This window comes from Pseudophryne corroboree, chromosome 2, assembly GCF_028390025.1.
Source record: "Pseudophryne corroboree isolate aPseCor3 chromosome 2, aPseCor3.hap2, whole genome shotgun sequence".
Lineage (NCBI taxonomy): Eukaryota > Metazoa > Chordata > Amphibia > Anura > Myobatrachidae > Pseudophryne > Pseudophryne corroboree.
The window spans coordinates 238825339-238847956 of record NC_086445.1 but is presented as its reverse complement, the minus strand read 5'-3'; the positions used below and the strand labels follow the sequence as shown (position 1 = coordinate 238847956).

The 22618-nt window shown below is 44.5% G+C and overlaps 2 protein-coding genes across 7 annotated transcripts in view; one reads left to right on the top strand and one right to left on the bottom strand.

Moving 5' to 3' along the window:
- The window catches only part of RBMS2 (RNA binding motif single stranded interacting protein 2), a 159824-nt gene extending 140623 nt beyond the window's left edge, over window positions 1-19201 (top strand). For 4 of the 6 annotated variants that reach the window (XM_063952549.1, XM_063952548.1, XM_063952550.1 and 1 more), the window contains exons 3-14: window positions 106-164; window positions 1527-1618; window positions 5129-5286; window positions 5968-6047; window positions 7852-7961; window positions 8077-8123; window positions 9344-9437; window positions 9522-9572; window positions 10251-10361; window positions 11275-11352; window positions 18247-18330; window positions 19117-19201. In XM_063952549.1, the coding sequence (XP_063808619.1) occupies window positions 106-164; window positions 1527-1618; window positions 5129-5286; window positions 5968-6047; window positions 7852-7961; window positions 8077-8123; window positions 9344-9437; window positions 9522-9572; window positions 10251-10361; window positions 11275-11352; window positions 18247-18318 (952 nt within the window). In that variant the 3' untranslated portion in view covers window positions 18319-18330; window positions 19117-19201. The remainder of the gene's footprint in view (window positions 1-105; window positions 165-1526; window positions 1619-5128; window positions 5287-5967; window positions 6048-7851; window positions 7962-8076; window positions 8124-9343; window positions 9438-9521; window positions 9573-10250; window positions 10362-11274; window positions 11353-18246; window positions 18331-19116) is intronic. The other 2 variants (XM_063952551.1, XM_063952553.1) reach the window with 2 other exon arrangements.
- Window positions 18942-22618, bottom strand: part of BAZ2A (bromodomain adjacent to zinc finger domain 2A) — a 441771-nt gene continuing 438094 nt past the window's right edge. The window contains exons 29-30 of the transcript XR_010211400.1: window positions 20900-21007; window positions 18942-19204 (exon numbers count right to left, since the gene is read on the bottom strand). The gene's annotated coding sequence lies outside the window, so the exon portion shown is untranslated. The remainder of the gene's footprint in view (window positions 19205-20899; window positions 21008-22618) is intronic.

Here is a 22618-nt window from a genome sequence, read left to right as displayed (position 1 = left end):
AAGGACGAGTGGAATGGCCCTTTAGTCACTGTCTCACGCAGCAGCATGGCTAGACACACACTCCTGATAATGAATATGTACAAATGATATTCTTTTTTCTTCTAGATATGGAAAAATTGTGTCTACGAAGGCCATTTTGGATAAGACAACCAACAAATGTAAAGGTGAGTGTCATGTACTCGGCTCCATACTTCCCTTTTTACCACTGCTATCTCTATTCATTTGTGATGTTCAGATATTTTCTGATGTTATTGCTTGTCAGCATTCTGGCATTTGGTGTGCAGCATTGTGCTTTTATATAAGGCAGCCATATAGGTGACAGTAAGGAGTGAATGGTTTTATTTTATTAGTGATTGCCTCTATTGGGTCTGGGTGACGGACACATTATATGCGTGGATCATGGGCCTGTTTGTCTACAGCAAAGTGAAAACTAGCGGGTACAGTTTACCAGTGTTGTGGACAGAATACATGCAAAAGAAAACATGTAATGTAACTTGAACATATATTACATATGTTGCTTTAAATGTAATTTACCATATTTGACTACGTGATGCAAATAACTCAATTCGGGAATGACAAGAATGTTCTGGGTATTAGAGAATTGATGTGCAGAATGGAGAATAAAATGGATAAAAAGGGATTCAAATTCTGAAAGTCAGGAGGAAACTGTTATCTAGAGATTTTCCTCAGCACTTCCAAGAAGGGCTGTTATCATCAGGTCATGGGACAGGCACATGTTTCAGCAGGATTCTCTGCATTCCGAGCATGTCTGCTGTGAGAGGAGTAATAATCAGCTCAGAAGAGTTGCAGGAGGTGAACGGGTCTATTGTAAAGCCAAAAGTTAATACACATGTTAATGTTTACACACAGTATGTTTTATACAATTGCTCCTATCATAGTACTCACTGTTTAATTGGGATCAGTACGGGAAGCCGGTGGGCGGGATCCCAACATTCTAAATACCGAAGTCGGGATCCCGATTGTGCAGAAGCCGACAGGGGTGAGTAAGGGGTGCTATACCATCTCCCCTACCCCCCCTAACCCTCCCTACCTGCTGCCTAACCCTAACCTTCCTCCCATCTCTGCCTAAACCTAACCTCCCACCCCCGCAGCCTAAACCTAACACTCCCGGCCCGCAGCCTAACCCCCCTCCCCGCACCCTAACCCTTCCGGGGCGCTGTCTAATCCTAACCCCGCAGCCTAAACCTAACACTCCCCCGCAGATGACCTCCTCAGCAGCGCTATGTGAGGACGTTCGGCATCCCGGCTGTCGGAATTCCGACACTGGGATGTCTACGTATTCGGGATGCTGGAGTCAGCATTCCGAATAGTGTCAGGATTCCGGCGTCAGTAATATGACTGCCGGTATCCCAACAGGCGGGATCCCGACTGCATCCCGTTTAAATTGTAGCCTAAACCTGTAACTGCCTCTGGGTTGCAAATGGCTTCCCAACTATTGTTAGGTGCGGTTATGTATATTTGTAAAATATGTCTGCATATAATGATCATAATCTCCCTTCCCCCAGGATATGGGTTTGTGGATTTTGACAGTCCTGGAGCCGCTCAGAAAGCAGTCACTGCCCTGAAAGCCAGCGGGGTGCAAGCCCAAATGGCAAAGGTGAGTCAGCAGGTTTTTCCATGTCCTCTGAAAGGCATATTTCTAGGGCACTTTGACCAAGGCAGTAAAAGCATTGGATACATTCAGCAAACCAGAGTGCCCCAGGTGTACTTTTTAAATGAGATCCTCTGTAAGAGACAGGTGCTATAAAGAATTCCTTATTTTTTGTTTAATTGAGGCATTTTTTTAGGCTCAGGAACAAATCATTGCATAAAAGAAAAATGGCTTCTAATATTTACATAGAAACCCAGAGAAGTTACATTCCTTATCGGTGCATATCACAGCGATTAGCAATGTTTTATCAGGGCAATGTATCGTTCCTCAGATGCCATCAAAGTCTAAGCAGTAAAGTGGCCGCTCCTGCAAACACTTTATTTCCATGTCGGGAATAGGGAGAGCTGATGCACCTGCGCATCCATGCACAAGAAAGAAAGATCTGCAGCAGCTTTACACGTTCAGAAGTAAATGTGTATTACCGCTTCTATTCAGAGTCGACCAAAGTTCATTTATGCAATCGCATTGCCCCATCCTTCCACTGGTGGAATTCTCAACAGCAGCATAGATGTGCGCCAGCCCTATACCTGGTTCTAGAGATCTGAGTGAATGTGCACAATCACCTCTGAATGGGCTGCAGTTCCGTCAGCTTGCCCACAACAGGAACACTGAACACTTTGCCTATGTGTGAAAGCAGCGTTGTTGCCCAGTAACAGTCGCAGGTGGGGATCGGAATGAGACCCATATGACTCTGAGCAGCCTGTGATTGATGTAAGCGGTGTATGCAGCCCTGCCTCATGCACAGTCTGCTAAATATCCTGAGATCTGTATGCAGACGGCATTGCATGCAACTCAGGTTACCTAACGCTGGTATGTGTAAAGTATGTTTTGCTGGATCTGTCTTTGAATCATTCTGCTATTTGTTCTACTCATTGGTGGTCATTCCGAGTTGTTCGCTCGTTATTTTTTTTCCGCAACAAAGCGATTAGTCGCTAATACGCATGCGCAATGTCCGAAGTGCGACTGCGCCAAGTAAATTTGCTATGCAGTTCGGTTTTTTACTCACGGCATTACAAGGTTTTTTCTTCGTTCTGGTGATCGTAATGTGATTGACAGGAAGTGGGTGTTTCTGGGCGGAAACTGGACGTTTTATGGGAGTGTGTGAAAAAACGCTGCCGTTTCTGGGAAAAACGCGGGAGTGTCTGAAGAAACGGAGGAGTGTCTGGGCGAACGCTGGGTGTGTTTGTGACGTCAAACCAGGAACGAAACTGACTGAACTGATCGCAGTTGCCGAGTAAGTGTGGAGCTACTCAGAAACTGCTAAGAAGTGTCTATTCGCAATTCTGCTAATCTTTCGTTCGCAATTTTGATAAGCTAAGATTCACTCCCAGTAGGCGGCGGCTTAGCGTGTGCAATGCTGCTAAAAGCAGCTTGCGAGCGAACAACTCGGAATGAGGGCCATTGTACGGTGCTGTGGACTATATGGCACCTTATAATAATGAGAGACGTTATAATCCTTGTGTATGTAAAAATGAGGCAGGCAGTTGACGATAATAAATAGTCAGTGCAAGTGTGTGTTCTCGTCGCCCTTGGCATCTGCCGTTACCCTGAGGTCCCTATTCCAGAGGACGTTCGCAGTACCAAGAAACACTCCCATTCATATCAATGCATAGTGATTTTACAAGTGTGCTTTCAGATTTTTTTTCTTTTGATGAAATTAAACATACACACACTAATTTTAGAGATTACTTTATTTGATGTATTTCTTCATACTGTAGGCAATGACAACGTAGGCATTGGGAGACTACTTAAATGTATTGCACATATAAAAAAAGTGCAGTGTGCTATTTGCACTTACTATACTTCATGCAGACTTCTCCGAATGTGACTTTCTCATCCATGATCTAAATGTTTTCAAAATATTGCATTTAAAATTGTACCCACATTTATATCTGGCTCTGTGCACTTTTTTGTCACATTTTTTAAAGACTTTGCCTTTGTGACTATTTAATATAGCTTACATATAACTTCATGTTTACATTACATGCAGTTTATTAGATATGCAGTGTTTTGCTCTGAATAGTATTGCCATTTTACATTTCCAGGTTAAACACACTGATAAGTGCGGTTTAGTAGATTTACCCCTAGTGGACAGGTCACGTGGCCTCACTCATGTGACCAGAACAGTCCTTGCATTACTCTCCACCATCTAGTATATTAATGAGCTTAGACCCCAGTCATACTCACCTTGAAAATGAAATAAACATTTTAAGAATACAAAAAATTAACAGTATAATCCAGTTGTTCCAAAACTTTTTTTTTAATCACGGCACCCCTAGGCCAAATGTTTCTTATTGGGACGTTTAGAAAGAAATATTAAAGTAAATTGTGTTTAGATGTCATCCTTAGTTTTAATTATGTGGTGAGGAGCAGGATTTGCTTCTGTGTGTCCACATATTTTATGATTGGCAGCGACCAGCACTGGTTTTGCCTATTACACTGACCATAAATAATTTGATTTGGTCCTGGACCACCAATCCAAGTCACCCCTGCAAGAGTCCCGTCACGGCACACAGTTTGGGAACCACTGATATGATAAGTTGTGAAGGAGGACCAGAACGTTATACTGTATATTCCTCTGTATTGTATAAATGTAGTGTAAACATTATGGGACTGTCAGATACACATACTTACACAATTAATCCCACATTGGTTAATTTGATGGATATTGCTATTCAAACAAGTCCCATTCTCTGCAGTATATCTCTATATCTGTGAGAGAATCATTGTTCTCTTCATTTCCACGCCTTACGATGAGGTGCTACCACAGACTCTAAATTATGAACAGTACAAACAAGGGAGAACAGAAGAGTCAGAACAGAAGTGTGGTGCACTATAGAGACCTAATTCTATTTTTTGTATATTGGTTATAAAATATATACATTTACAATTCTAATCCCACAGCAGTTAATTCCATGGGATCCTTGGCAAACTGTACATGTGCCACACCCTGACGGAGGCTCTGTGCTCGGCTACTTCCCTCTAGTCCAGAAATAGGCATTTGTGAGTGTCAGCTAGGATACCTTGCAGTAGCTCACAAGAGATACGTTTGGTGGGAGTGCCGTTTCCGTGCTGTCTGACACATGCTTATGTGACGGGAGGCCTGATATAATAATGATGATATAACAGATATAAAAAAAACTGCTTCTTCTCATGAGATAGCAGAGATGTAACATACCAATACTATTCCAGATACTTTATTTAGGACAGGCAGAATGCATTGCCACTTTCCCAAGGAAGTCTAGGGCAATGGCATGGTGCTAGGTACATCACACTGCAATAAGAAATGTCCCCCAATTGAAATCTACAAACTTCCTAGTATACAGCATGTGGCCAGTTAGGCAAACTGGGAATCATTTGTCATCTTGTTTAGACAACAGCAGAAAGAATCCCTAACATCCAGTTATAACTTCATTTTATAATCCTCCTCCTTCTTCTTCCTCATTCAATTTTTAGCAACAGGAACAAGATCCGACCAACCTGTACATCTCCAACTTGCCTGTCAGCATGGATGAGCAGGAGCTGGAATCACTGCTAAAACCTTTCGGGCAGGTCATATCCACTCGTATCCTGCGGGATGCTAGCGGAACTAGCCGAGGGGTTGGTTTTGCAAGGTGAGAGTGCATTGTATTATGGTATAAACCAGTTATCTTCATACAGTGTATCAATCTTGGGTAATGATATTATTTTGTTACTGCACAAGGGTTTCAGAAACATATAGTTAATTGTTTCACAGATGTACTTTATAATGCTGATGCGTAGAATATTAATGTGTTGTAGGTTTTAGTTCATTTTGGTGGAATATCGTAGTGTGAACCCAATCCCAGAAGATCACTTACGTGAGGTCTGGGGTCATGTGACCCAGCAGGTCACCTGACGTATGGTGCGCATTCAGTACAGTGCTAATCTGCTTGCTCCCAGATGCTGCAGTCAGCATAATGAAAGACTTCGGCTGCCAGGAGCAAGGAGAGTCCTGCAATGTCTGCTGCACTCTCATTGCTACTTCCAACCTTGTGTTTTTCATGGTCACCATTGGTAGGAGCAGGCATGTGTCAGGTGATCCACCAGATCATGCAAGCAGAGGAAAGTGCTGAAACCAGCAAACTGCAGAAGCAGTAACTGACTAGAAAATACAATATAACATGATATTACACTACGTATTATTGTTTGGTTACAGTATTCTCTGTCAGTCTGGGACTTGTCCTGGCCTATCACTTTCCTGCCTATAATCTGTATGAAACAAAGGTCTGTTTGATAGCATTGTAACGTTGGTTTAATGACGCTGTATCTTGTAGAATGGAGTCTACGGAGAAATGTGAAGCTGTGATTTCTCACTTCAATGGCAAATACATGAAAATGCCCCCTGGTGTCCCAGGTAAGCAGCAGTACCCATTGGAAAGCTCCTAGCTGTAAGCATAGCATTCAGTACCGCTGTAGAGTCACCCATCAGTCACATGTTGTTTGGTATTCCAAAGTCACAGGGCTGCAGGCCGAATGGTTTTATCGTAGTGGCAGAACCCCAAGGCGACTTGTACTATCCATGTGATTATTTAGCAGTGAGCTGCTGAAGGGCCCCTGCTGCTGATCGAGAGAGCATTTCTGTAGCCTAGTTCCAGATGGGCTCTGGCCTGTTATTTTACACTTGTTAGAAGACATTTCTTAAAACTGCTGACCAGGTAACTTAGGGAAACACTGTTGTATTACTGATGGGAACTAACCAGACCAATCAATCGTTTTCCTAGTACACATAATTTACAGAAATTTCCTGTTTGTTGCTAAGGGTTACACTCCCTTGTTTACTCAGCTAACTCTGCTCTATGTGTCCTCTTATAAATTCATTTTAATACCATAGGACATAAAACAAGCTATCAGACATTTAGGGGGTCATTCCGAGTTGATCTTAGCCCTGCAAATGTTTGCAGGGCTACGATCATGACAATAGACATGCGGGGGGACGCCCAGCACAGGGCTATCCCGCCCCGCATGTCAGTGCCGGTCCCCCCCCCCGCCCGCAGCAGTTCAAAAGCATCACTTTTGCACTTTAGGAGTAGCTCCCGGCCAGCGCAGCTTTAGTGTGCTGGCCGGGAGCTACTCTGCGCTCCCCGGCCTGCAGTGGCACAGTCCGGCCACGCCTGCGTTGGCCGGACCGCGCCCACGAAACTGCAGCCAAACCCCCCCCCCCCCTTCCCAGCGACCGCTGTCTGGCATGCACCGGCGCACTGCGGCGCCGGCGCAGTTCTGACCCGATCGCTGCGCTGCGATAAACTGAAGCGTGCGATCGGGTCAGAATGACACCCTTAGTCCTGTTAATCTTATTACAACATCAGTACTAATGTTTCCATGTTATTCTGCGCTCATACATTTAGTACGTAGGTGACCAAAGTTCAAATGTGTTAACCATCATTTTCCAAGTGTTCGCAGTGTAGTGGTGGTACGCTCTGTCAGTGCCCCGTCGGTACCCATGTGTTCCTGGCCTAAATCATTATTTGTGTTGTAAAAATAAGAAATGGAAATCATGTGTCACAATTATGTGCTATATTATGAATCCCTGAAAATCAGAGTTTGACCTAATAACTGTTATATAGCTTATCCAGAGGTGCATTGGAAGTATATGACAGGCTTACTAATAGGAATAAATGTTTAAACTGAAAAAGGAAACATTTCTGGGGTGCTCCTAATGAACTCCATCATAGAATTATATTAGAACACATTTCGTGTAGTGCACTTGAAACCACAAATTATCTATTTAATGTTTTAATGTCTCAGTCATTGGGGACATTTGGGAAAAGGAATGTGACAGGTCAGATGTGGGCGCTTGCTTATGGTTATGGCCCGTGGTTTTATGGTAACGTCTAATAGAAGCATCATGTCATTTAATAATTGTCCTGCTACATGTTTAGCAAAGCTTAGATCTCCCTTATCACTCTGTACAAAGGACAAATGTAATATATCATTTTCCAGAAGCCGAAGAGTGATCATCTTGCTTTAGGTGCTAGCACTAGATTCTACATGCTCAGCCTACATGGCTATATCCTATTCATCCATTGGAATTAGCTTCAGTGTAGGTGCTGGTAGAATGTTATCATCAATATACCAGTATGACTGCAATATTCTGGAATTAGTGGTAGGACCTTCCCATTGGAGCGCCATGAATGATTACATGATTTTTCTTTGCTCAGCACCCCAAGATCCCTTGCTTTGCAAGTTTGCCGACGGAGGACAAAAAAAGAGGCAAACCCAGGGGAAGTATATTCAGAATGGACGTGGCTGGCCACGAGACGGAGAGACGGTAATTCCAGTCACGTTTTCCATTGTTTTCTCCTCTTTCTTCTAATCCCTTTTACCAGTAATATTTCTCATGTATCCAAATGATTTTATTTTATTTTTTTAAATTTTTTCTTAAGGGTGGAATGACCTTAACCTATGATCCTACAACTGCTCTGCAGAATGGGTAAGATACTCAAGTGTAATTCTTTACCTGTTCAGAGGAAGCACAAGTCTTTTATCCAGGCAGCGTGGTTGTATGCCAGCTGCATGGCTGATCCTTACCTCCTAATTGATTTGCAATGAAGGGGACATTGTTACTGTTACACAGTCCAGGGCATCTGCCATGTAGATCAATGTTATTGTTACACAGTCCAGGGCATCTGCCATGTGGAGCTTTGCGCTGATTCATCTGCTGCTTCAGCTGCCATTTGGACAGGCCTTAAGTAAGCCTTAGTACACATGAGTCATGGTCATGTCTCAGTCTATGAAAAGTGCAAATCATCTGATGTGCAATACAAGATTAGCTTTGGTCTGGCCATGCCCATTCATTTGTGCAAATGTACCACCAAGGAGCATAAATGTGCAGAGCAAGATGGCAGTGTTTGCTGAGGTGTGGAGTTGTGTCTGATACCCGGCCTCTGCAAACACTGCCATCATTGCTGCACCTAACGGAGACAGGAAGCAATAAGTTTAGTTTTTCAGTATGATTGCTGAAATGAGATAAAGAACGTTTCTAACAGTGATCCTTGATGTGACAAGGGGTGCCCAGCCAATTGTGCTCCACAAGACGACTTATGGTTCGCACCAGCCTTGTGTTGGCGGCTACGCTTCTTGCACTGCATTTTTAAAGGAACCCATTTAGAGCGCCCACGATGCACTTCTATGGAGATGTTATTTTTCTATGCACACCCCAAGCAATGTAACATAAAGCTTCACACAAAACCAAAAGTGGCGTATACAGTATTAATCAGTCATGATGTCCCTAACTCACACGATAAATAGAAGTCATAAATGATGCTAAATCCGGCAGTATGTTAGATGTAAGACCAGAAAGTGTGATGTAATGATACAGGTTATTCTCAGGTGCTAGGAGGTAGGACCTGGATTTGACCTGATATTTCTGCTTGTCTGTAAGCCAAGGTGTCTCCCAAGGGCAGTGATTGGTCGTACACCATGATGTGCACTAGGATAATCTTCCAGGAGCTTCAGTGTAACTTGTACTGTGCAAGTCCGTGGCATTAGGCAGTAGACAATGCATTGGGTTTGTGAACCAGGCTCTATGAAGCGCAGTAAACCAGTGTTAATTGCCTGTGTAAGTGGCAGAAAATCTGCATAAAGATTGATACCGACAATTCAGACTACTTATTTATTAGGTATCTTAATATATGTTTTTATATTTCCCAGGTTTTACACCACCCCATACAGTATTGCCCCCAACCGGGTGATCGCTCAGGCAGCCCTCTCCCCATACCTGCCATCACCTGTTTCTTCTTATCAGGTATCTAGAACAATGGCTAAGCACGAGTTATAAGTTCCGTGATGCAAACTGTGCCAATCTCAGAGTGTATTGCTTTATTTATAGGTTCACAATCCCTCCTGGATGCATCATCAGTCTTACCTCATGCAGCCTGCAGTGAGTACTAAGTCGTTTCTCATGTTTATAAAGCAATACACCAGCCTCCCACCTCCTTTCTGACACCTCCCTATCCGTCTGACACCTCTCTTGCATCCACTTTATTCACTGCTCTGCCGCTGATACCACCTTCCTTTTGTGCCCCAAAATATCTGTAGATCATTATGGCACGGCCAGGACATTAAATCATAAGTCTAGATGGCCAGTGCCTTGTAGAGTTTCCCCTATTAAGTAAGGGAACCAGGAACATTTATTAATTAAGGTGCCCGTTTTCACCTGGAGTAAGAGATTTCTATATCAATGAATGCAAATAGAAGTACCAATGTAGCGGGTACATGCCCGGTGCACCTGAAAGCAGAACAATGCACGGTGCAGTATATTGAAAAGCAATAGAGGATTTCATCTATATCAGTGTATCTCAGTCCTGGTGCTCAGGGGCTGCTAACAGCACACATATACTGTATATATGCTTGATTTAATATTTACAGATTAATCTGATCATCCCGCTGTCTCCACACACAGATATACTGAAATGATGCATGATAAAATGTCCCTGAGGACTGGAGTTGAGAACCACTGATTTAGAACCATTCTTTTCAATGTTCTAGCATAACTGGAAGGTGGCTAGGCAATGTGGTTGTGTGCACTGTTGCCCCTTGAACCTTCACTTTTTGGTAGGGTACTGTCCTCACTCCCACTATGGACCATGCTATTTCCATCCAGCCTGCTTCCATGATGGGACCTCTGACTCAACAGCTGGGACACCTGTCGCTGGGCAGCACGGGAGCGGTAAGAAACCATTCTTATGTTGTCTACAAATAACAGTGGCAGTGTGTGGTTCTGAGATTTTGAGGCATATTTAATTGGATCCAAGTTTGCCGGAGGTGCGGAATGCTGGCCGATCTCGGATGTTTTTATAAAGCGGCAATCATTTACAAAGCAAAACCATGCCTTGTAAATGATTCCACTTTAAAAAAAACAAAAAACGTCCGAGATCAGCCGGCATGCCACGCGTCCGGCAAGCCTGGACCCTATTACATATGCCCCCAGAAATCTGTTACTTGCATAAAAATTGGAGGTTTCCAGAGCATCCAAGTCTGTAATAATGAGAAGGGACATTGGGGGTCATTCCGAGTTGATCGCTCGCTAGCTACTTTTAGCAGCCGTGCAAACGCATAGTCGCCGCCCACGGGGGAGTGTATTTTCGCTTTGCAAGTGTGCTAACGTGTGTGCAGCCGAGCGGGACGAAAACGTTTTTTGCAGTTTCAGAGTAGCTCTGGACTTACTCAGCCGCTGCGATCACTTCAGCGTGTCTGGTCCCGGAATTGACATCAGACACCCGCCCTGCAAACGCTTGGACACGCCTGCGTTTTTCCAACCACTCCCTGAAAACAGTCAATTGCCACCCATAAACGCCATCTTCCTGTCAATCTCCTTGCATTCGGGTGTGCGAATGAAATCTTCGCTGAATCCATCTCCCAGCACCGATCCTCTTTGTACCTGTACGACGCGCCTGTGCATTGCGGTGCATACGCATACGCAGTTTTGCAGTTTTTTTACCCGATTACTGCGCTGCAAATTCGGCAGCGAGCGATCAACTCGGAATGACCCCCATTAAATGGTAACGAATTGGAGGATCATTGTCTTAAGTCTTCATCTTAACAATTTTGATTGTCCTGATTAATGTTATGTTTGACTTTAGTATATGCCAGCTGCAGCTGCTATGCAGGGGGCTTATATCCCCCAGTACCCGTCCGTGCCTTCTACTGTCTCCATAGAGGTGAGTTGCTGTTAGGATGGGAATGGTGAATTGAGAGGGTAAAATGGTACAATACAATCTGTTGGGTTTATTTAAGAACATAGAGCTATGTGCACAAATGTTCTGGCACATCCCAATACATTATGAAATAAGCCCCATTTCTGGAGATCTCAATTGCTGTGTTCACATGTAGATGGAGACTGGTGTGAAGTATAAGCGGTTATGCAGAATGGTTGTGATAATAGCACCAGAGCTTATAGTAAGGATCGCTACGTGTCAGTACGGCTGGACATTAGAGTCTCATATGCTCATTTAGAAAAAGACTGCTTTTACTGGGTAACAGTGGTTGCCTTCTACGGAGGGGCATCAGCTGTTGGGTGACTTGCTGATCTCCAGTGTGTCTTTATTTTCCGAAAGCCGATCATTTTACTTTTGCTTGGTGTGTTATTTTCTGAGCATTCAGATTCCTAATGCATGCAGATTGTCAGACACAAAGAGAATGTTTGCCTTACAAAAGAAGGCATGGGGTGAATCTTAATTTGTAATCTAGTGTCAGGGCACACAGGTGTCCTGGTTTTTAGTTATTAGGTTTTCCCCTTTGACAAGTGTTTTCAAACAAACTTGGTTACATCATAAAGTTCTGTTTCTCTAACGTCCTAGTGGATGCTGGGGACTCCGTAAGGACCATGGGGAATAGACGGGCTCCGCAGGAGACATGGGCACTTTAAGAAAGAATTTGGATTCTGGTGTGCTCTGGCTCCTCCCTCTATGTCCCTCCTCCAGACCTCAGTTTGAATCTGTGCCCGGACGAGCTGGGTGCTGTTCAGTGAGCTCTCCTGAGCTTGCTGTGAGAAAGTATTTTGTTAGGTTTTTTATTTTCAGGGAGCTCTGCTGGCAACAGACTCCCTGCATCGTGGGACTGAGGGGAGAGAAGCAGCCCTACTCTCTGCAGATAGGTCCTGCTTCTTAGGCTACTGGACACGATTAGCTCCAGAGGGATCGTACACAGGATCTCACCCTCGTCGTCCGATCCCGGAGCCGCGCCGCCGTCCCCCTCGCAGAGCCGGAAGACAGAAGCCGGGTGAGCATAAGAAGCAAGAAGACTTCGAAATCGGCGGCAGAAGACTCCAGTCTTCACTGAGGTAGCGCACAGCACTGCAGCTGTGCGCCATTGCTCCCACAAACACCCACATACTCCGTCACTGTAAGGGTGCAGGGCGCAGGGGGGGCGCCCTGAGCAGCAATTAGGACCTCTTGGCAAAAGTTGGACATATATACAGTTGGGCACTGTATATATGTATGAGCTCCCGCCATAATATTGTACAGAAACGCGGGACAGAAGCCCGCCGCTGAGGGGGCGGGGCTTCTTCCTCAGCACTCACCAGGGCCATTTTTTCTCCACAGCTCCGCTGAGAGGAAGCTCCCCAGGCTCTCCCCTGCAGATACACGGTAGAAGAGGGTAAAAAAGAGAGGGGGGGGGGGGCACATAATTAGGCGCAAAAATCATTATTACAGCGGCTACTGGGTTAACACTAAGTTACTGTGTGATTCCTGGGTTATATAGCGCTCGGGTGTGTGCTGGCATACTCTCTCTCTGTCTCTCCAAAGGGCCTTGTGGGGGAACTGTCTTCCAAAAGAGCATTCGCTGTGTGTGTGGTGTGTCGGTACGCTTGTGTCGACATGTTTGACGAGGAAGGCTATGTGGAAACAGAGCGGGAGTAAATGAATGTGGCGTCTCCGCCAACGGCACCGACACCTGATTGGATGGATATGTGGAAGGTTTTAAATGATAATGTTAATTCCTTGCATAAAAGGTTGGATAAAGCTGAAACCTTAGGACAGTCAGGGTCTCAGCCCATGCCTGATCCTATGTCGCAGAGGCCGTCAGGGTCTCAGAAGCGCCCACTATCCCAAATTGTTGACACAGATACCGACATGGATTCTGACTCCAGTGTCGATTACGATGATGCAAAGTTACAGCCTAAATTGGCTAAATCCATCCGTTATATGATTATAGCAATTAAGGATGTGTTGCACATCACAGAGGAAACCCCACTCCCTGACAAGAGGGTTCATATGTATGGGGAAAAAAGGCAGGTGGTGACCTTTCCCCCTTCACACGAGCTAAATGAGTTATGTGAAAAGGCTTGGGAATCTCCAGATAAAAAACTGCAGATTTCCAAACGGATGCTTATGGCGTATCCTTTCCCGCCAACGGACAGGTTACACTGGGAATCCTCCCCTAGGGTGGACAAAGCTTTAACACGCTTATCCAAGAGGGTAGCCCTGCCGTCACAGGATACGGCCACCCTAAAAGATGCTGCGGATAGAAAGCAAGAGGGTACCCTGAAGTCCATTTATACACATTCAGGTACCTTACTAAGGCCGGCAATTGCGTCGGCCTGGGTGTGCAGTGCTGTAGCAGCATGGACGGATACCTTATCTGAGGAACTTGATACCTTAGACAAGGATACTATATTAATGACCCTGGGGCATATAAAAGACGCTGTCCTATATATGAGAGATGCTCAAAGAGACATTAGCCTACTGGGCTCTAGAATAAATGCAATGTCGATTTCTGCCAGAAGGGTCCTGTGGACTCTGCAATGGACAGGTGATGCCGACTCAAAGAGGCACATGGAGGTTTTACCTTACAAGGGTGAGGAATTGTTTGGGGAGGGTCTCTCGGACCTGGTCTCCACAGCTACTGCTGGAAAGTCAAATTTTTGCCATATGTTCCCTCACAACCTAAGAAAGCACCGTATAACCAAATGCAGTCCTTTCGATCACAAAAAGGCAAGAAAGTCCGAGGTGCGTCCTTTCTTGCCAGAGGCAGGGGCAGAGGAAGGAAGCTGCACAACACAGCTAGTTCCCAGGAACAGAAGTCCTCCCCGGCTTCCACTAAATCCACCGCATGACGCTGGGGCTCCACAGGCGGAGCTAGGCCCGGTGGGGGCGCGTCTCCGAAATTTCAGCCACAAGTGGGTTCACTCCCAGGTGGATCCCTGGGCGATAGAGATTGTGTCTCAGGGATACAAGCTGGAATTCGAAGAGATGCCCCCTCACCGATACCTCAAATCGGCCCTGCCAGCTTCACCCTTAGAGAGGGAAATAGTGTTAGCTGAAATTCACAAATTGTATCTTCAACAGGTGGTGGTCAAGGTTCCCCTCCTTCAACAAGGAAAGGGTTATTATTTGACCATGTTTGTGGTACCGAAACCGGACGGTTCGGTCAGACCCATATTGAATTTAAATCCCTGAACATATACCTGAAAAGGTTCAAGTTCAAGATGGAATCGCTCAGAGCGGTCATCGCAAGCCTGGAAGGGGGGGATTTTATGGTGTCACTGGACATAAAGGATGCATACCTTCATGTCCCCATTTTTCCACCTCATCAGGCGTACCTCAGATTTGTGCTACAGGATTGTCATTACCAATTTCAGACGTTGCCGTTTGGTCTCTCCACGGCACCGAGAATATTTACCAAGGTAATGGCGGAAATGATGGTACTCCTGCGGAAGCAAGGGGTCACAATTATCCCATACTTGGACGATCTCCTCATAAAGGCGAGGTCCAGAGAGCAGTTGCTGATCAGCGTAGCACGCTCTCGGAAAGTGTTATAACAGCACAGCTGGATTCTAAATATTCCAAAGTCGCAGTTGATTCCTACGACTCGTCTGCCGTTCCTGGGCATGATTCTGGACACAGACCAGAAGAGGGTTTATCTCCCAATGGAGAAGGCTCAGGAGCTCATGACACTGGTCAGAGACCTATTAAAACAGAAACAGGTGTCGGTGCATCACTGCACGCGAGTCCTGGGAAAGATGGTGGCGTCATACGAGGCCATTCCCTTCGGCAGGTTCCATGCGAGGACCTTTCAATGGGATCTGTTGGACAAGTGGTCCGGATCACATCTTCAGATGCATCGGTTAATCACCCTATCCCCCAGGGCCAGGGTGTCTCTCCTGTGGTGGCTGCAGAGTGCTCACCTTCTCGAGGGTCGCAGATTCGGCATTCAGGACTGGGTCCTGGTGACCACGGATGCAAGCCTCCGAGGGTGGGGGGCAGTCACACAGGGAAGAAATTTCCAAGGGCTGTGGTCAAGTCAGGAGACTTGCCTTCACATCAACATCCTGGAACTAAGGGCCATATACAACGCCCTACGTCAAGCGGAGTCCCTGCTTCGCGACCAACCGGTTCTGATTCAGTCAGACAACATCACCGCAGTGGCTCATGTAAATCACCAAGGCGGCACAAGGAGCAGGGTGGCGATGGTAGAAGCCACCAGAATTCTTCGCTGGGCGGAGAATCACGTAAGCGCACTGTCAGCAGTGTTCATTCCGGGAGTGGACAACTGGGAAGCAGACTTCCTCAGCAGGCACGACCTCCACCCGGGAGAGTGGGGACTTCATCAAGAAGTCTTCACGCAGATTGCAAGTTGGTGGGAACTGCCACAGGTGGACATGATGGCAACCCGCCTCAACAAAAAGCTACAGAGATATTGCGCCTGGTCAAGAGACCCTCAGGCGATAGCTGTGGACGCACTGGTGACACCGTGGGTGTTCCAGTCGGTCTATGTAATTCCTCCTCTTCCTCTCATACCCAGGGTGCTGAGAATCATAAGAAAAAGAGGAGTGAGAACAATACTCATTGTTCCGGATTGGCCAAGAAGGACTTGGTATCCAGATCTGCAAGAAATGCTCATAGAGGACCCGTGGCCTCTGCCTCTAAGACAGGACTTGTTGCAACAGGGGCCCTGTCTGTTCCAAGACTTACCGCGGCTGCGTTTGACGGCATGGCGGTTGAACGACGGATCCTAGCAGAAAAAAGCATTCCGGATGAAGTTATTCCTACGCTGATAAAGGCTAGGAAGGATGTGATGGCTCAACATTATCACCGTATATGGCGGAAATATATGGCTTGGTGTGAGGCCAGGAATGCCCCTACGGAGGAATTCCAGCTGGGCCGTTTCCTTCACTTCCTACAGTCGGGAGTGACTTTGGGCCTTAAATTGGGTTCCATTAAGGTTCAGATTTCGGCCTTATCCATTTTCTTTCAAAAAGAACTGGCTTCTCTGCATGAAGTTCAGACGTTTGTAAAGGGAGTGCTGCATATTCAGCCCCGTTTTGTGCCTCCGGTGGCACCTTGGGATCTTAACGTGGTGTTGAGTTTCCTGAAATCACACTGGTTTGAACCACTCAAAACGGTGGAATTGAAATATCTCACGTGGAAGGTGGTCATGCTATTAGCCTTGGCTTTGGCTAGGCGTGTGTCAGAATTAGCGGCTTTGTCACATAAAAGCCCTTATCTGGTTTTCCATGCGGATAGAGCAGAATTGCGGACCCGCCCACAATTTCTGCCGAAAGTGGTTTCATCCTTTCATATAAACCAACCTATTGTGGTCCCTGTGGCTACTACTGACTTGGAGGATTCCGAGTCACTGGATGTGGTCAGGGCTTTGAAGGTTTATGTAGCCAGAACGGCTAAGATAAGGAAAACTGAATCTTTGTTTATCCTGTATGCTTCCAACAAGCTTGGGGCGCCTGCTTCAAAGCAAACTATTGCTCGCTGGATCTGTAACACGATTTAGCAGGCTCATTCTGCGGCTGGGTTGCCGCTGCCTAAATCAGTTAAGGTCCATTCCACAAGGAAGGTGGGCTCTTCTTGGGCGGCTGCCCGAGGGGTCTCGGCATTACAGCTTTGCCGAGCGGCTACTTGGTCAGGTTCAAACACCTTTGCAAAGTTCTACAAGTTTGATACCCTGGCTGAGGAGGACCTTGTGTTTGCTCATTCGGTGCTGCAGAGTCATCCGCACTCTCCCGCCCGTTTGGGAGCTTTGGTATAATCCCCATGGTCCTTACGGAGTCCCCAGCATCCACTAGGACGTTAGAGAAAATAAGATTTTACTTACCGGTAAATCTATTTCTCGTAGTCCGTAGTGGATGCTGGGTGCTCGTCCCAAGTGCGGACTTCTTCTGCAATGCTTGTATATAGTTATTGCTTAAATAAGGGTTATGTTATAGTTGCATCAGGGTTGATCTGATGCTCTGTTGTTGTTCATACTGTTAACTGGGTAAAGTTATCACAAGTTATACGGTGTGATTGGTGTGGCTGGTATGAGTCTTACCCTGGATTCCCAAAATCCTTTCCTTGTACTGTCAGCTCTTCCGGGCACAGTTTCTCTAACTGAGGTCTGGAGGAGGGACATAGAGGGAGGAGCCAGAGCACACCAGAATCCAAATTCTTTCTTAAAGTGCCCATGTCTCCTGCGGAGCCCGTCTATTTCCCATGGTCCTTACGGAGTCCCCAGCATCCACTACGGACTACAAGAAATAGATTTACTGGTAAGTAAAATCTTATTTTTTCTGTCTCACACCAGCCTTAGGGTGAGATGTATCAAACATTGGATAGAGATAAAGTAGCCAATAAGCGCCAACATATCATTTTACAGGCTGTGTTTGAAAACCGACAGCTAGGGGCTGATTGGTTGGTACTTTATCTCTCTCCACTTTACCTCTCTCCAAGGTTTGATACATTTCCCCCTTAGTAAGAGCGAGGCTTTTACAACAGTGGGTGTGCTGTGATGAAATATGTCCATGCATGATTTTCTTTTATTACGCTCTGTGGCGTGGATCCTGAGTACTGGTGTATTCCCCCTGAGTACCTGTAATCCCCCTGCACTCATTTTTGGCCTCCTCCATTCACATAGGAAACAGACCCAGTTTCTTCTTTATGTAAATCTTTAGATAAATACAGTAAGTGCCATTGAGTGTAAGTAATAATATAAAGGAAAGATCTAGTCAGAATGTCGGGATGATGGAAATATGCAGTTTACTACATAACTGTGCTGCATTGTGGAGTGACTTACTTTGTGCTAATCGTGATAGACTCTTCCTAATTATTTGCTTTGCCCAGGAGAGCAGCGGGCAGCCTCAACAAGTCGCAGTGGAAACCACCACAGAACATGCCGCTTACTCGTACCAGTGAAAGTAAGCGCAGGTGAGGATACCAATACAAGTGGATGTGCAATGCATCAAAAGAGTATGAATGGTGAAGTGTTATGGTAATCTGATGCCATATGTAATGGCTCCTAGCTCCTGGAAAACAATGCAAGATTTCATTGTGAGCGAACAGAGATCCTGATACGGGACTTGTAGTAACAGTAGCGCCATGCTCAGATGTACATCACGCTTTGCTGCCATACCAGCGCCATATTGCACGGACACTGATAGCAAGTTTTGTCAAGTTCTGCCTTTCCTTTAAGATGGGCATTTCAGCGCGATTTCTAGGCAGTGACTTTGCCATCACATTGAACTGTTCTGTCTCTGGGAATGTCCTGGGAGTGTTAATGCCGTACCTGGCGGTTACCACACCATGTTGTGCACGGGAATATGGCGCTGGTGTTAAAATTCCAAAGACATTATGGGAAATATGGCATGTGCAAAGTAGGTAGCTAAGATTGTTCTACAGAAATCTGCTTGTGAGCCTCCTCGTGCCTAATAATAATAATAATAATAATAATAATAATCATGTAATCTGCAGGTATACTGTCTTTGGGGGGAGGCGGGGAGAGCAAATTATGGCCATGTGTAGGCCACTACAGCTTCCACTTTATTAAAATGTATTTATTTCTTTTGACTGAATGATACATTAACAATATGGTGCATGACATATTACCACAAGACCTATCCAACATTCTCTCATTTCCATGCATACGATGGTCATGCCTGCCACTTGAGACTATCCTTTCTAATATATACTGAAAAGATATCATTTCTTTGTCAGGTTCACATGTGGGAATGAGTCAGCGCAGGAAGTGGCCAGATGGAGATCTGCAGGGCTGAACATGAGGCTTTACTGAAAGCGGGAATAACTGAAAAGAAAAAAAAAATACATGTGCTGGGGGGGATGAATGAAGAAAATACAAAACAATTTATTTTTCTTTCTTTCTTTTGCAAAGAAGCATTTTTACTGCAATAAACTTTAAAACTTCCAAGGAACCAAAGCAGCTAGAATAAGAGAACTCAAGAAACCTTATGAAACCAGAACAGACTTTGAAATCTAAAAAGAAACAAAAGAAAACAGAAAAAAAAGAAAAAAAAAGAAAACAAATCCAACAAAGCAGAAAAAAAAACAAATTCTATTTTAATAAAGAAGATTTTTTTTGTCATTTTTTTACCGTAGAATATTTTTTTTTTTTTTATTTAAATGTGTGCCGTACAAGGAAAGTGCAGTACCAGGACATAAGCGGCAGATCGTATGCGAAAGAAAGACTGTAAAGGGGAAGTTGCAATTTTGCTGCCTGTCGCCATTTTGTTTTTCATTTTTTAAGGACTGTGTGGCTGGATTTTGTTAGTTTATTTTGGGTTTGGGGAGGGTTGGGTGGGGCTTGTTGGGGAACAGGAGGGGTGCAAGTGATATGCAAAACAGTTTTTTTTGGAAGGTGAGTTTATAATTTTGCTTGCATTTTTTGTTTATTTTTATTGATTATTTTCCCCCCCAAAATGGAAGCCATGGCAAAGAGTCCTAGAAATGAAAATGGATGCCAACGTTATAAAGGATAAACCTGTAGGATTTTTGGAAGGATGAAATGGAAAAGTAAAAAAGTGACTGAAAATCACAGAAGAGTAGGCCTCTCATCTGCATAAAAGCTTCTTACTTCAGAGTATAGATAATTTATGAATGCATCAGTACACGTTACAGTTGGTCTCTAAGTTACTTTCGTGTGTAAGTTAAGAGAAACGTATATATGAATTATTATTTATTTTCATCTGAAGTTTCTGGGCAGCTTTGTAGTCTTTAGTGAGATACAGTATGCTGGCCTTCATAGGAATACTAGCCTTAGGAAGCCTTGAGAAACAGTGAGCGTGTCAATACAACTACCTTTGAGACCTGTGATTCTTTTTTCTTAGGTTTTTGTAATAGCGGGCTTGCAGGTTTACCAAACTATGTGCTCCACCCTCATAAGTAATTCCAACAAAACCCATGTAAGATACATCTACTCAATTATTATACATTGTAGATGCTTTATATGAAAACTTATGATATTGATCCCTTTGAAGGAGTCAGTAACAAAGAGCAAAAGGTCAAGATTGAATCCAAACTGGCTGTGTGCAGATGTCAGTCATTGAATGAATTATATGGACTGTCACTTACCTAAGTCATGCTCCTGTTTTACATTCTCTCGTGTGCATCTCTGATTTGCACAGTAACTGTTACACAAATGGTCTTTTTTTCTCTACAATATGCTTTAGACACCTGTTTGGGTTTTGTGAGGGTGTGTGGATGCCCCCTTGTGGCATTTTAGAATATTGCAGTTGTCTAAGGATTCCAATTGCGTTCGCTAGTTTTAGTTGGTCATCTTAATGGTTTTACTATTGTGTGCTGCTGTTTTCTGTACGTAGATTTTGAAGTATAGTTTTACCATGGAGCTGCGTAGTCTTCCGGAAAGATTTGTTGCTTCATAAGGGCAGAAAATAAGCTTGCCGGGGAAAGTGTGATATGAGGCTAGACAGAATGCTAAGCCTGGAAGGCAGTAGGTGTAATACCTACCATTGACCTCACTTACCCTAATATGTTTGTTTGTCTTCATCATAAGCTTCACATTTTCAGGCTGGTACAATCTCGCCAATTCCGGTTCTTAGGTTGAACTGGCCGATCTTTGTGTTAGTGAAAGCTGCGGAAGTGTAAAGGAGGCAAGCGTCAGATATCATTGACCTGATTGTAAATAACATTTCCCTTGGGTTTATTTAAGAGTGCTTCCAAATATTCTGCTTCTAGTTACTCCATGTAATGTAAATAAATGTTCAGGGCATTGAGGGTTAGGTCTGCTTTTAATATTTGTGTTTTTAATACATTTAGGAATAATCTGCGCATACGCCAATCTTATTGAGGTTTTATGATGACTGTATAAAATTGTATGGAGAACACAATTTGTAAAGGTTTGGGGTGAAGACAGTTAGGGAAATGGTCACTTTGTCACATATAGATTGGGCGTGAGGCTAAGCCTCATGTAAGCAGCACTTGGCTTTGTGACTTATGCTTCAAATACTCTTCCTGTCTGAATGCAGCCTAACATTAGATTTCTATCTTTATTATTGGGTTTGGGAAAGCTCTACCCCCTTATTCTGGGCTTTGATTCTTGGTGTTACTGACTAGGGACATAAGGAGCTAGAATACATGGGTATCTGGCAGAGTCTAAGTACACTTCTTATTCAGGTCACCCACTTGGTATATTAGAAATAGGTCTGGCTTTTAAAGTGCCACTATAGCCCACACACGTCAGAGACGGCTCATTCGTAGGAGAAATCATTTTCCACACTATAAGAATCGTGAGCACCTGTGACATCACTGAGGCGTGAAGTGCAGAGTGATGTCACTAGTACTTGATAAATTGCATGCCCATAAGTAGTGGCTCTGCTCACATAATGTCTGTCTCTACTGGGCATAAGCAATAACTAAACGTTACCAAATAACCAAGACAACTCCATAGATCACAACATCTTCATAATTATGGGCTAAACAGTACAAATCTAGTCCTCGTGATTGATCACGTTTTGGTTGAAGAATATAACTTCCTTTATATCAGGAATGCTTCCATTCTAATTGCATTTTTTTCTGTTGTAATATTCATGCTTCATTTCTTACCTGTTCCAAGTGGCTGCAACATCTCACCTAGACACACCCATACACTAGCCCATAGTTACCAGGCACCATGGGTCATTTATACATTTTATATTTGTGGACGTTATAATTAGGTAACTTGTACTTTCTGCGGTTTTATTTCAGTTGTAGAGAGCTGGCTAATGTGTATAGAATAGTCCAATATTGTGACTTAGCAAGGTGTGTTGGGTCCTGTTGACATCAGAACAGAATATGATCAGAATATGAACATGACGGTTTAAAAAGAAGAGACCTTCATATGTAAGTCTAGAACTGTGCTATAGCCTGAGTATAAGGAGCCTGTTTATTGTGTGTATCCATGAGCAGAAATGTGTTATTGCAGTCGTGTCAGTGACACAGGCATACAGACCAGATGGGAAGTAATGGCAGCCTGTTATCAAAGCTTTGGTGCCCGCTGACCTCTCAATGTTACTGGGTTTACTTAATGAAATGGTGCAGCAGAACACGAGCTAGATCATAGCTGTCATTTCTCCCACTACAATAGCCAGCTCAATGCTGAGGGTCACTTCGTGGCACATTATATTAAACAAGACCCAACCAGTGGACCTGTAGATAATGGGCCAGATTCAGGTCCGGTCGCAGTGGGCGAAAGCCTGCAATGTAC